Source organism: Chlorocebus sabaeus, chromosome 23 (genome assembly GCF_047675955.1).
Source record: "Chlorocebus sabaeus isolate Y175 chromosome 23, mChlSab1.0.hap1, whole genome shotgun sequence".
Taxonomy (NCBI): Eukaryota; Metazoa; Chordata; class Mammalia; order Primates; family Cercopithecidae; genus Chlorocebus; species Chlorocebus sabaeus.
The window spans coordinates 34,809,522-34,824,621 of NC_132926.1; the positions used below are offsets into that span (position 1 = coordinate 34,809,522).

Below are 15,100 nucleotides of genomic sequence, written 5' to 3' on the forward strand. Positions count from 1 at the left end.
TTATTTAGATCATGCACGGATTAAAATGTGGGTCCTATTGGGCCTCAAATATGTGGCTCGCCCTGAAATCAAGAAGGCTAAGAAGATGTTATTTGTTTTGATTGGGAAGGTTTGAACTAAAGTATGTAAATTTCTATAACATTTGCAGACAATGCTCAGAATTTGGTAGAGCATACATTGGATAATCTCTCTATCTCAGAGTCACCTGGAAGCAGCAAGGGAAACACTTGCAGCCATCTATTGGGGATGAGGGAGGGAGAAAAGAGGGAGCGAGCATTCTGGAGCGTGTAAGGTTTTACAATAGCTGTGGGTTCTTTACACTTTGTGACTGTAGTTCTTTCAATTGATTCCAATGGAAGGCAGAGCTACAGTCAATTTTACCCCCAGAGAGGACCCCCAAGTTATGCATTCTCTAAGCACTTTGACATACCATGAACCTTTTACTTACCCTTCTGAGAATAAACCTAATTCCTGAGGGATGTAATAGGGAGAATGAAGCACAAAGCAAAGGCAGGGAATGCTTCTGCATGCTTACCACTATATTCTTACTGTCTAGTAGAGAATCTTGCATTCAGAATCACTGGAGAGAAATTTGTTGAATGAATGAACAAATCAACTGCTCAAGCAATAGTTGTGATCATTAGCTCTGCAGCTGTGCTGTCTGGGTTCAAATTCTACCTTCACCACTTACTGTGACCTTGAGAAAGTTGGCAGAGTCTGAGAAACAGCAAAATCAGAACAATAAGGCAATTTTCCTCTTTTCTTTCTTTCTTTTTTTTTTTTTTTTTTGAGACAGGGTCTCACTCCATTGTCCAGGCTGGATTGCAGTGATACAATCATGGCTCACTGTAGCCTCGACTTCCCAGACTCAAGTGATCCTCCAACCTCAGCCTCTCGAGTAGCTGGGACTACAGGTGGGTACCACCACATCCAGTAAAATTTTTGTGTTTTTTGTAGAGACAGGGTCTTGCCATGTTGCCCAAGCTGGTCTTGAACTCCTGGGCTCAGGTGATCCACCTGCTTTGGCCTCCCAAAGTACTGGTATTACAGGTGTAAGCCACTGCACCCAGCCAATAAGGCAATCTCCTCGAGTTAGAAATTAACAGTGATAATCCATGTCAAAGTCTCAGTATGATGCCTAGCACTTATAAAGTGCTCAGCGACATTGGGTATTCTTCTAGAGGCAAACATTCATAATAATTGACCTAGTTGAAAGATACGTACGACTCATCCCAAGCCTCCTGTATAAAGTGCTGGTTCTGGGCAAAGGAAACTGGTATGATATGGGTCCTGCACACACAAGTTTGCCCTACCCAGTGCACTCATGTTCTTTTTAAGTAAAATCCTGTGGACGACATCCAAGTAGAGAGGTAGAGTGTTTACATCCCAATGCCCAAGACTGGCCCTGACTATGAGAGCTTGATGCAGCAGGAATAAGTAGGGCTATTTCCCTAGTGCATTCACCTCTCATGCATCACTGCATCCTTTCTGCAAGTTACAGCTCCCAATGCAATTTGGGAGATAATGGCCCTGACCCCACACTACTCCCACAGATAGGATGGACTATATTTCTGCTTTCCCTTCTCAGTATCTCACAACAAGTCATATCGGATAGTCCCCCAGGTGACGGGTGACAGACACGTCACTTAGAGAAGCTACAAAGAACTTTGAGGGATAATCAGAGCCACTGTGCTAAGAAAATGCCTATAGAATAAACATTACTCTAAAAAGGTATGTATCTGTCATATTGGATTATCCTTGGGGTTTACATGAACATTCTTTTCACTTTCTTTCTTTCCTCCAGCTTTATTTATCCAGTATTCCTTTTTATCCTCTTCTACCTGGTCTATTTTCAGGCACGAAAACATTTTAATACACATTTATTCATTCAGCAAATATTCATGGTATGCAAGGCATTGAAGCATTTTGGTGGAACATTAAGAAGAAACTTTATGACAACATACAAAAACATAACAGGTGAGTAATTCTTTTGAGCCCTCAAATAGCTGAGAAACCAGAGCAGGAAGATATTGAAGGGCTTTCACCAACCCTTCAAGAAGATTCCCTGCACCTAAGAGAGTACTAAGAGAGTTGGAGAAGGGCTAGGTGTCCTTCAAAAAAGCCACTGAGTATTTTGTTTGGTATTGTTCCTTAAGTATTTCCATACATATATTCAGAAAAGTAAATAAAACACTGCAGAATTTAACAAAGAGTTATAAGCAAATGTCCATATAATCATAATACAGATCAAGAAATAGAATCTTGTCCCCATCACTGTGTCCCATTCTGTTTATAAACCTAGAGGTCACTGTGCTAAATTTTATGTTAATAATTTTCTTGTTTTTCTATATAGATCGATCTCTACGTACATATTTTTAGACAATAGTTTAGCTCTGCCTATCTTATACAGCTCCCAGAAACTGTGGATAAATTGCCTAGCTACCTATTTATTTGTTTCAGTGCTTTATAATAAAGGAAACATTAACAAAACAAAAAAAAAATCTGTTCCTTGTATTCTATAAAATTCATTACATTAAATCCTATTAAATCAAATCGTATTCCTTGTACTCTTTGGTGTCTTACTTTTCTTACTCAATGGTATGTGTATGAGATTTATACAACTTGCTCCATGTAGTTAAGTTTGTTCACTTTTAGTGCTATATGAATATACTGTAATTTACCTATTTATCCCATTGTTGATAGCCATTTGTGTTATTTTCAGTTTGGGAATATTGTGAACAATGCACATTCCTATACATGTAAGACTCCTATAAGTGCATATCTCTTTAGAGTGCATTCCTGGACGGGGAACTGTTGGTGATAGGAATGTGTATCTTTTCTGTGTACTAGAGAACACCAAACTGTTTACCAAAGTAATGTATAAATTCACACTATGACCAGTATTAGATCAGGGTTCCTTTTGTTGAACATCCTTACCCACACTTGGGAATAACTGACCCTGTATTGCCAATCTGGGGAGTATGTAATAGTATTTCACTGTGGTTTAAATTGGCATTGTCTTGTTTACTAATAAGCTTGACCACATTTTAATATGTTTATTAGATATTTGGATTTCCATCATTTGGTTTTCAGATTTTTTTAAAACATGGATATTAAATTTTGGTCAGGACATAAAGAAAGGGACCCAACACTAATCTATACATCTAATGGAATTAATTCATGGAACTTTACAAAAATGATCCTAAATTTAATCTACAAGAAAAATAATTGTGGAAGTAATATTTTTGGGAAAGAATGAAGAGAGAGTCCTGCGTCCCATGTATTAATCTATAAAGCTACAAGATTTGAAATCTACAGAATATAGATGTTAGTACAAAAATGTATTTAGTTTATGATGAACATATTTCAAATCAGCATGGAAAGGGACTTATTTAATACATAGTCTCAAAACAATTATTTAATAATCATACAAAAATAAAGTCAGATACTTGCCACATATGTTCAGTCAAAATAACATACAACAGAGTTAAGTAAAAAAAATGAAAGCATAATCAGAATAAAAATATTAAGAAAACACATCTAAAATCTGGTAAGAAGGCCTTGCTAAGAATAGCATCACAGTTAGAAAACATAAAGTAAAAAGACAACTGGCTTGATAATATTTTTAGCAAGCTTTTCATGTCAAAAATAGGCCATAAAACAACAAATTAAAAATGAGAAATTATATTTGTAATGAAATGTACAACAAATATGATACACTAGGATTTCATATTCCAAATACACAAAAGGTAAGAATTATTTACATAATTAATAAGAACTATTGGAATAGGATAAAAGTATTAACACCTTAACAGAAAAGGAGCAAATAATTTACATTTTTGTAAAGGCAATTGACAAAAGAAGTCAAAGAAATACTGTGGTGATATTATAATGCATATCATTATTACTTATCTTTTTTGGGACAATTAAAGATATTGATAGTGTAGCACTGATGAGAATGCAGGGAAATGAATATCTTCAGACACTTCCAGAGCAAGTACAAATCGATATGAATTTTCAGAACAGAAATGTATTAACATGTAAAGCCTTTGACCAGAAATTATTTTGCTCTTTTAACTAATCAAATTAATTAATTAAGAAATAAAAATTGCATATATTGTATACAACACTATGTTTTGAAATAAATATATTGTAGAATGGCTGAATAGAGCTAACTAACATTTGCATTACCTCACATTACCCACATTACCATTTTCTGTGGTGAGAACACAAAATTTTCTTTGAGTAATCTTCAGTAAGAGAACACATTATCATTTTTGAACGAAAATTTATCACAAAGAAATAACTAAGTTCCAGGACATAATTCTGCTAACAGGATTTTTACTACAAATTTAAATGCACAGGTTGAGTATCCCCTATCTGAAATACTTGGGACTAGAAGTGTTCCGCATTTCAATTTTTTTTTCAGATTTTGAAATATTTGCACTATACTGGTTCACCATCCCAAATCCCCAAATCAATCCAAAATACTCCAATGAGCATTTCCTTAGAGCGTCATGTTGGCGTTCAAAATGTTTTGGATTTCGGAGCATTTTGGATTTGGGATTTTTGGATTTGGGATGCTCTACCTGTATTTCAAAATGAGAAACAACCTAACATTCAACAATAAAAAACTGATTCAGAGAAGTGGGTTTCCATTTTTAGCAGAGGCATGTTTATTGACATGAGCAAAGGGACAGTATTGCAGCATGCAAAGAGTTAGGGCTCTGGCATCAGAGCCCTATGACTGTCTCCAGCTTCACATTCAACAAGTTTCTTAACCTTTCAGTCTGCTAATTTCTGAAGTGAGAACAATATATACTATAACAATAGTACTGTATATACAATATACTACAATAATTATATGTTAATATATTATACTGTAACAAAACTGTAATGATAGTACTGGTCCCACAGAATTGTTTTTAGTTTAAATGACATAATGTATGCAGTTAGAATGGTGCTTAACATTTAGGAAGAGCTCAGCAATGTCAGCCATTCTGCCTTCATCATTTGTCACATCATCATCCATGTCCCAGGCACTGCATGCTTCTAGACTTGGGTTTAATTTCATGCTCTGCCAATCACTTGCTGTGTGATTATGATCACATGACTTACTCTCTCTCTGGGCCTGATTTTTTTTTAACTTATAAAATCAAAACAATAGTAAAACCTATTTTATGGGGTTGAGAGTTTAATAATAAATGTTAAAAACTTAGCAAAGTGCTTGGAACAATAAATGTTCAATATATGAAGCTATCATTATTATTACATTATAAAATGAAGATTTAGGTTACATTTAGCATGATCAAATATTTTAAAAACGTAAACAGTGTGTGTTTGTGCTTAGGAAAAAAGGTCTGGAAATAAACCATAAATATCTATTGGCAAAGGGATTAATTTACTTTCCTTTTGCTTACTAGTCCATAGTGAACTTATTTTTTATATATATACACACACACATGCACATATATATACATATATATACACATATATATATATAATTTGGAGGAGAGTGTTTTAATTGGCTAACTCTAAGTAATCTGGATTATATTCACACAGACAAAGGAGAAGAGAGAAGGAATAATGGAGGGACCAGAGAGAGCATAGAGGTAGAAGACAATAAATTGTAAAAAGCAAAATTTCCTTGCTGGATCGAAGGTGGTGAAGAACTGGCATACTGTCTTATTATTTCCAGAGCTATGGAACTGATTTAAAATATGCTCAGCATCTTGTGTTAGTAGATGAATATTTCTCCAATCTTCATTCAGTATTTTGGTTAGTTATCTTTCTTTTTAGAATTCTTTTTGTTCTTTCTGGTGAATTGCTACTTAGTATCCTATGGAAGCACTATAAAATGGGTGCTGATAGATTTGGTAGATTCTACCAAATCAATGGGAGCATAATTTTTAAAAAGAGACAGCAGACTTCTACCTACAATACCTCTGCAAAAGACTCCTATTCGAAAGGCGGAGTGTGGCAATCACATAATCATTTTGGAATAAGGCAAGAAACATTTGCAATATGTTAGCCTAACTAAGTTGACTCAGAACCATTTAAAAACCACAGATAAAAATATTTCCAAATATATATTTTCATTTCTTGCTAATCTTCCTTTTAAGAAAAAGCTTGATTTCTCAAATCATACAGAGCTTGATTTAAATCTAGACTTTTCAATTATTAACCATGTGATCTTGGCCAAATTATTTAGCTTCTGGTTTTTCTCATTATAAAATAGTGATAAGTATAGTCTACCCTATAGGGTTGCTGAGAAAAATAAATGAATAAATGAATGTAAAACATTTAACACCTTGTCTGGTCCGGGGAAAGATTTCAAGAAATATTAGTCATTGTTAATTACAAGGGTAAAAGTGGAAGGTGCACACAATTTTTCCTAGATTCCAATTCCCCAGTTCTATCTTGGGAGAAGACTAGAAATGCCAACTTTGAAAAAATTACATTATACAGATATTATACTTAAAACCACCGGGGAGAGGAAAGAAAGGTGGCCTCCTCGTACTTCTCTCACCATGGAAACCAACCCTGGAAACCCAGATGCACAATTTCTGATTTGGCTCCAAGAAAATAGCCCTTAATATGGAAACCCAGGAAACCTGGAGAATAAACTCATCAGAGCAGCGGGCTTGGATATGCTTTTTTATCATCTGAGTACCATAGGTTTTAGGCAGAAAATAGGCTGAATTATATGTGTCCATCATTTTAGAAGTGACAAAAGAGATTCATTCCCCCCACTGCTAATTGGAAGCCATGAAATTTGCAGTTGTTCAAATATTATAGAAAATAAGGCTCTTTTTTTTTTCTTATAGAAGATTTCTGTTGGAGAGTGAGGTGGCTCTGCATGCAGCGGGTTCTCTTTTCCTCTCTCTCTCTCTCTCCTTAGTTACTTGGGGGAAGAGAATGAAATATGAAAAGAAAATGGCATTGCTCTTGTCCTTGATTTCACGCTGAAATATGTTGCCTTTGAATTACTCTGACCATACAATTCATTCCACCCCTGACTTAATCCCACCAGTTGAAACAGCAACATCATCTGCTTTAAGCATCTTAACTAATTAGGGTAAAGCATGAGTAGTTGTTGTTGTTATTGTTGTCTGTTTTTTCTTTTGAGATGGAGTCTCGCTCTGTCGCCAGGCTGCAGTGACTCAATCTCGGCTCACTGTAACCTCCGCCTCCCAGGTTCAAGCGCTTCTCCTGCCTCAGCCTCCCAAGTAGCTGGGACCACAGGCGTGTGCTACCATGCCCAGCCAATTTTTGTATTTTTAATAGAGACGGGATTTCACCATGCTGGCCAGGATGGTCTCAATCTCTTGACCTCATGATCCGCCCACCTCGGCCTCCCAAAGTGCTGGGATTACAGGCGTGAGCCACTGCACCCCGCCAAGCATGAGTAGTTTTTAGTCTGTCATCTGACAGCAACTGTGCAGTGTCTAACTCCCTGTTTTTGCTGGATAAAGAGCTCACCTAATGATAGCTCAGTCTGTTGCCTAGTAAGTTTTAGTCCTATTTGCGTATTACATTTACTTTAGATGCTTTACAACTCAGTTCTGTGAATTTTAAAACTATTCTTATATCTAATTCAAAGCTCCTTCACCCACTCCACTGGACTGGTTTCAGCCACCCCGGAATGGAGGTGGAGGACTGATCTGGCTCTCACACATGTCCTTCTACCTTTTCCTAGAAAGCACTATTTGTTTTAGGACATGAAAGAAGGGTAGTAGAGGCAGAGGGGTCCTCACACATGTGCTACCCCTGCAGAGTAATCTCCCTTTAGGGGTCTGTGGCAGAAGTTGTGAATCCTAGCTACACAGAGGAATTACGCTAAGAGCTTTAAACCACCTTATGCCTAGGCTCCACTCTCAGTAATTCTGATATGTTGAGCTCTACTGGGACTCATGGTGTTTTCAGGAAGTCACACTGACAGGAGCCTCCCTCCCTTCCAGGCTATACTCCTGGGCATTGGAGGGTCCCATGTGAAGCGGGATCACAGCCTATAGCTAATCCACCTCTCTTCTCCCCAGCACAGTCACATTCACTGCATACCTGTCTCCTGCTGCTATGATCCCCAGAAAGACTAGCCCCCAAACTCATCAACCTTCCATGGCCAACCAGGCTGTGTTAACTCCAGGACCAGTCAGCAAGTCCGGTAACTACACAAATATCTAACCAAGAATGAAATTCCAGGTACCTCTTCTTGCGGTCACTCTAACAATTTACAGATAATTCTTTTGAGATCTGACTCACTTGCCTTAGGAGCAACCACAGGGAGAAGGGAGGGAGAACTCCCTCTTTCTGAACACTGTGTGCCCCTCAAGGGCACTAGCTCTCTCCTTACATTGTTGGGGCTGGACAGGAGGTAAAGCTAGTTCTGCTAAAAACTAGTTCTGGTGTCTATGTAGAGATGGCTGCTCCCAACAGGTGAACTTAGAGTTTGTAGTTGATTTGTTACCACAACTAAACGTGAAACCGACGGACAATTTTGCATCTAACACTATCTTTTTGGTCACCCCTTAGTAAATGCTGAATCGTCAAGGCAAAAACAAGTTCCTCACCTCGCTACACACAAGATACTACAAAGACATTTAAACTTTCTGAGGCAGAATTTCCTCACCTTTATTTATTTTTTAAAATAATTTATTTGTTTTTAGAGACAGAGTCTCACTCTATCACCCAGGCTGGAGTACAGTGGCATGATCATAGCTCACTGCAGCCTTCAACTCCTAGACTCAAGCAATCCTCCTGCCTTGGCTTCTAAAGTTGCTGGGACCACAGATGGACGCCAGCATCCAGCTCCAGAATTTCCTGATCTTTAAAAAGAAGAATTTATGGGATTGTTATGGCACTACGAGTAAATTTAAAATTATAGCTGGGAATGCATTTTGTAAAGTTTATAGCTCTATGCATGTAATGCAGTATTATGTAAATAATGGTTAAAATAATACTTTGCCACTTATTGCCATTCTGCTTATTACTGTTTCCTACTTCTTTGTCTTTTTTTTTGTTTTGTTTTGTTTTGTTTTTTTTGAGACAAAGTCTCGCTCTGTCGCCAGGCTGGAGTGCAATGACACAATCTCAGCTCACTGCAACCTCCGCCTCCCAGGTTCAAGAGCTTCTCCTGCCTCAGCCTCCCAAGTAGCTGGGACCATAGGCGTGTGCTACCATGCCCAGCCAATTTTTGTATTTTTAATAGAGACGGGGTTTCACCATGTTGGCCAGGATGGTCTCAATCTCTTGACCTCATGATCCACCCACCTCGGCCTCCCAAAGTGCTGGGATTACAGGTGTGAGCCACTGCACCCGGCCTTGTTTGGTTCTTTTTTTTTTTTTTTTTAAATAAATCTGCTCCCACTAGAATGTAAGCTCTAGGAGCTGAAGACCTTGTCTGTGTTGCTTTCTACAGGGTCACCGGCATCTGAAACAGTGCTAAGCACACAGAGACAGTTAGTAGGTATTTATAGAATTAGTTGACATTTTTGTTAGAAAGTGGGTACAAATGGTCTTCCTTGACTCATGAAATAAGTTTTCAAAATGTAATCAATGGTCCTTTCCTATCAAAATCATCTTGGGTGCTTGCTAGTGGAGAAGACCCATGAAATCAGAAGCTCCACAGGTCAAGTCAGACAGGAACTTATCAGGTCTAGCTGCAAGTCCCAGATGATTCCACCTATAATAGATTGTGTTTACAGGAATGAAAAACAAAAGCCACTCATGAAACCCATACCCATGTAAGGCTTGGTGCCAGCCATGGTGGTAATCTGTGTCTCCCTGGGCAGCATCGCAGCAATGTTGAAATCTGTGATGTGCACGTGCCCTGCAGAGAGAGAAGAACCACACAGAAAGTTAAGTCCCATTCAACCCAGTGGCACAACCATGCTTCTAAATGAAAGCACCCAATTAGTCTGTTAATTCTTGTAGGCTAGTTGCAGTCCATCTCAAGGCCAGTATGGTCTTAAACCAGCAATTCTCCATTTCATGATATGCAATGATTAGTCTCTGTAAGTCTGGAGTTCAGCCTCAGAAAGTTTTACCCTTAGTAGTTAAGAATTTGTGGTTAGGTAATTCTAGTTAGGCATATTTTGTCTGTTGGTGACATTTTAAGTTGGTTTAGTCTATGAATATTATGATGGAGACAGCCAAAAGATACTCAAAGTATCACATTTCCAAACATCTCTTACGGGATTATTTTTTTTAAAGAGTCAAACAGGCTGGGCGCGGTGGCTCACCCCTGTTTTCCTAGCACTTTGGAAGGCTGAGGCGGGTGGATCACTTGAGGTCAGGAGTTCGAGACCAGCCTGGTCAAAATGGTGAAACCCCGTCTCTACTAAAAATAAAAAATAAAAAATTAGCCCGGCGTGGTAGTGGGTGCCTGTAATCCCAGCTACTTGGGAGGCTGAGGCAGGAGAATCACTTGAACCCGGGAGGCAGAGGTTGCAGTGAGCTGAGATCACACCACTGCACTCCTGCCTGGGTGACAGAATGAGACTCCATCTCAAAAAAAAAAAAAGAAAAAAAAGAAAAAAAAAAAGAAAAGTAAGAGGCAAATATTATTACTACAAAACTGGCACGAATATGGATACGAATATTTATTTCCTAGCCAAGAAAGCATCCGTTTTCTCCAAGTTTTTCTAAAATATTTTTGTATATATTTTTTGTCTGATAGTTCAGGTTGGCCTCATCAGTCCCCAACAAAATAACTGCTATCAAGGGATGTGGGGGGGGGGGGGGGCGATGGGGTGGGTGGGAGATCAACTTTAGTTGTTTTTTTTTAATTTAATGTAATTTTTGGCTGGGCGCGGTGGCTCACGCCTGTAATCCCAGCACTTTGGGAGGCCGAGGCGGGCGGATCACGAGGTCAGGAAATCGAGACCATCCTGGCTAACATGGTGAAACCCCGTCTCTACTAAAAATACAAAAAATTAGCTGGGCGTGGTGGCGGGAGCCAGTAGTCCCACATACTCAGGAGGCTGAGGCAGGAGAATGGCGTGAACCCGGGAGGCGGAGCTTGCATTGAGCCAAGATCGTGCCACTGCTCTCCAGACGGGGTGACAGAGTGAGACTCCAGCTCAAAAAATAAAAATAAAAATAATTTAATATAATTTTTTTTTCTTTTTTCTTTTTTCTTTTTTCTTTTTTTGAGATGGAGTCTCACTCTGTTGCCAGGCTGGAGTGTCATGGTGTGATCTCGGCTCACTGCAAGCTCCGCCTCCAGGGTTCAAGTGATTCTTCTGCCTCAGCCTCTCGAGTAGCTGGGATTATAGGCGTGCACAACCATGCCCAGCAAATTTTTTTATTTTTAGTGGAGACGGGATTTCACCATGTTGGCCAGGGTGTTCTACGATTTCCTGACCTCCTGATCTGCTTGCCTTGGCCTCCGAAAGTGTTGGGATTACAGGCGTGAGTCGCTGCGCCCCGCCAATGAGTTTCATTTTTAAAGGGATTCTATAAAGAGCACTAGACCGGAAGCCGGGAGGCCTGGGTTCTGCCTTGAACTCTGCCTCTAACACATAGTAGACTTTAAGTCCTTTTCCAAGGTGGATCTAAATTTTCCTTTATATAAAAAAAGAAGTGGCAGACTAAATGATCTCTAGGGTCTCTCTCAGCTTTAACACTCAAAGCAAAATAGTGTGGGTCTAATACTTGTATTTGGCGGGGAACACACTCTATGAGGTGCTCTAGGGTACCTGCATTTACAGCTAGAGGGAACAAAAGGGCAGTGCCAAAAGCTCAGGCAGACAAGCCTATTATGTTAGCTGTTGGCATGGCAGTCATCTGCTTCAGAGAATCTTGAAGTGTTGGCATTTCCATTTACATGTGTCTGTGGTTTTGATGAGATATAGCTGTAATTGGAGGGCATGTCATCAGATTCTTCCAGGGCCCACAGTCCACATTCCTCATATTAAACTTCATTGTCTGCTCCCTGATAGTATCCAGCCTGCTGCTAAACATAAATCTCACTGCCTTTATCACCAGGATTTTATTTTGTGCAGGAAGTGTTTTGGCTTTGTTTATGTGATGATATTTCAGCAAAGTAAAGGTAGCACTCATCGAGTTAAAAGGTATTCTTGCTGCAGTGGCACCAATGCCTGATTTCAATAACTTACCCTATCATAGCATAGGTTGCCTCCGTTTTTTTTTTTTTCTCTTTCTCTCCACAGGTTCTGCTCATAGTGTTGGACCAGTGATTCACAAAGTTTAATGCAAATCAGGTGAGTCTGGAGACTGTGGTGAAGAGCCTGTTTCTTGGAGTCAGCCTGCTTGACTTCAAGTCTAGGTTCTACCACTAACTAGCTGTGTTACCTTGAAAACGTCACTTATCCTCTCTGTAAAGTTGGAAAGTTAATCATAGTCTTCTCAAGAAGTTATTGGAAATATTAAATGAAATAATGATCACGGGAGACTTAGCACAGCATTTGGCAAGAAGTAAGCGTTTAATTGTTGATATCTGTCATTATCAGAAACTTCAGGGTAATTTTGCAAAATACATGTGCCTGGGCTTTGGTCTCCCGAAACTCCAATTCAGTGGGACTTGTAGGAGAGCCAGGTATCTGTAGTAAAAACAACAAATTCCACAGGTGATTCAGATGAGCAGCCAGACATGCAGCTGTCTACTTTAGTCTGCACAGATTTTCCAAGCTGACTCAGCTACAAGATTATCTATGCCCATGTAGAAGTGGAAGGTAGAGAAGGTTTTAGAGCCAATTGGTTCCTACAATGTAGTGCCCAGACCAAGAGTATCAGCATCACCTGGGAACTTGTTAGATATGCAAATTCTTACACCCCGCTCCTCCCTAAGCTCTATTACACTAAATCAGAAACTCTGTGGGTTGGGCGCCAATGTTTAAATAAGCCCTCCAGGTGATTATGAGACCTAATAAAGTTTGAGATTACAGTTTTAAAAGAGGGCCTGGCTTAGCAAACATCTCAACTCTGGTGAGTACTCATTACATGTCAGTTGAAAGAATGTTGAATGTTTTCCTTTTAAGTGTTGTTTACACTTACATGATTAATTCCGTTTTCAAAATGTTGTTGCACAAAGTTTCTCCTTTAGTCTAGTGAGGTAGGCCCTATTTTAGATAGAAGTCATTTATGGCTAAGTTCAAAAGACTCAAAAGTTACAGAGCTGGAGTTTAGACCTAGAATTTTGTCTAGGATCCCATTGTCAGGCTATGAATCTACCAAAACTTTGTGTGCTGTGTCACAAGCCCAAAGAACTGAAAACCTAAAACAATTTCTGATTGGCTCAGAGTTCTAGTCCACTTCCAGGATGCCTATTTAAGGACAGGGAGAAATTATTTGAGGGTCAGGTTCCACTGGATCTTCTAGCCTGGTGCTCCTGAGCTAAACAATGAAAGCAGAACTTCACAGAGTGCTGGTCCTAAGCCTCAGTCCCAGGTCCGGCTACAGCCATGCCTCGCTTCTGCTTACCATGGTGACCTATCTGCCAGGTTCCCTTCTGTGATTTTTTTTGAGACGGAGTCTCGCTGTGTCGCCCAGGCTGGAGTGCAGTGGTCAGATCTCGGCTCACTGCAAGCTCTGCCTCCCGGGTTCACGCCATTCTCCCGCCTCAGCCTCCGAGTAGCTGGGACTACAGGCGCCCGCCACCATGCCCGGCTAGTTTTTTTTTTTTTTTTTTTTTTGTATTTTTAGTAGAGATGGGGTTTCACCATGTTAGCCAGGATGGTCTCGATCTCCTGACCTCGTGATCCACCCGCCTCGGCCTCCCAAAGCCTTCTGTGTTTTGAAAATGAAATTTGACTGCTGGATCACAGGAAAGGGTTCACTCTCCTACTGATTGAAGGACACAGGAATTGCCTTGGGAATGAAGGACTCCTCTGGCTTTTTTCATAAGCCCAGGCCTTGGATGAACCTTAGAGCAGAGTTTCTCAACCTCAGCACCATTGAAATATTGGTGCTGGTAATTTTTGAAATTACCATTGAAATATTGGTGCTGGTAATTTTTTGTAGTGCAAACTGTCCTGTGCTTTGCGGGATGCCTGCTAGCATCGCAGCCTCTACCCACTGCTGATATCACCTCCCAACCCTGGCTGGAATCCTGATAATCAAAAATGTCTCCAGAAATTACCAAATGTCCCCTGCAGGGAGAAGCAGTAGAGCAAAATCATGGCCAGTTGAGAATCACTACCTTAGTGAAAAGTTTTTCAGGTGCAAGCCTCAGAACTTCCTAATTTACCATCCTAGGAGAGAGTTTCTGCCTTTTCTTTTTGCCTCTATTGCTTGGGACAGAGGATCATATAAAAAATCTGAATTCATCTTATGATGCCATTGAATCCAGTCATCATTGTTGTCATCATTTACACTCTTACTGCTCCTGTGCAGAGCCTGAGGATCTCTGTCATCAACACAGTACTCTAGGGCACCATAACCACTCGGTTGGCACTGCTCCCCACTTTTAAGTCTCTCCTACTTGCAGGTGTTTAGAATATGTGCCCTACATTTTTCTGAGCTGCTTGCTGAAAATGCATAGCCCTAGGTACTACCTAGGGAGTGATTATCTGGGGATAAGTTATTGTATTCTATACTGTATGTTGTTTTAAAAGGAAACTATCCACTTTATCTTTTGGCACATGTTGAGACTCTGCAATGAAAAGGCTGTTAAGATGGCAGCCTCGGTTTTTTTCTCACCTCCTACACTAAGTTTTTGCCTGTATTCCTTGTAACAGGATGGTATTAAGAAACCTAAGTGACAAATGATGACATAATTGTCATTTTCTCTGATATGTCAAGCAGCTATTACTGTTCCTCTAATTGTAGCATTTCCTGAATAAGAAAAATACAAGAATTTTAGACACTATGGAATTGATAGAATTGGATGGGGTACTTAAATTGGTAGGAAATGAAAATATACATTAGGATAGTGGGTCGGGAGTCACACAAGACCTAATGCCATCTTGCTCTGAACTAGTAAATGGGACGTTTGGGGAGAACAGTACAGATGTGCTCTAAGTTAAAAACATTTTTTAAGGCAAATTCTGATGTACAAGAAATATTTATTCACATAGAGGATTTCCCATTTTACAACTGGCTCCTTTAAATGTCAATCTTTTCAGATGAATATAAAGAA

The 15,100-nt window shown here is 39.5% G+C and overlaps 1 protein-coding gene across 3 annotated transcripts in view; it reads right to left on the bottom strand.

Moving 5' to 3' along the window:
- Positions 1 to 15,100, bottom strand: part of STK32A (serine/threonine kinase 32A) — a 152,884-nt gene that overhangs the window by 26,212 nt on the left and 111,572 nt on the right. For all 3 annotated transcript variants that reach the window (XM_008014871.3, XM_073010594.1, XM_073010595.1), the window contains one exon: positions 9,740 to 9,829. In XM_008014871.3, coding sequence (XP_008013062.3) covers positions 9,740 to 9,829 — 90 coding nt within the window. The remainder of the gene's footprint in view (positions 1 to 9,739; positions 9,830 to 15,100) is intronic.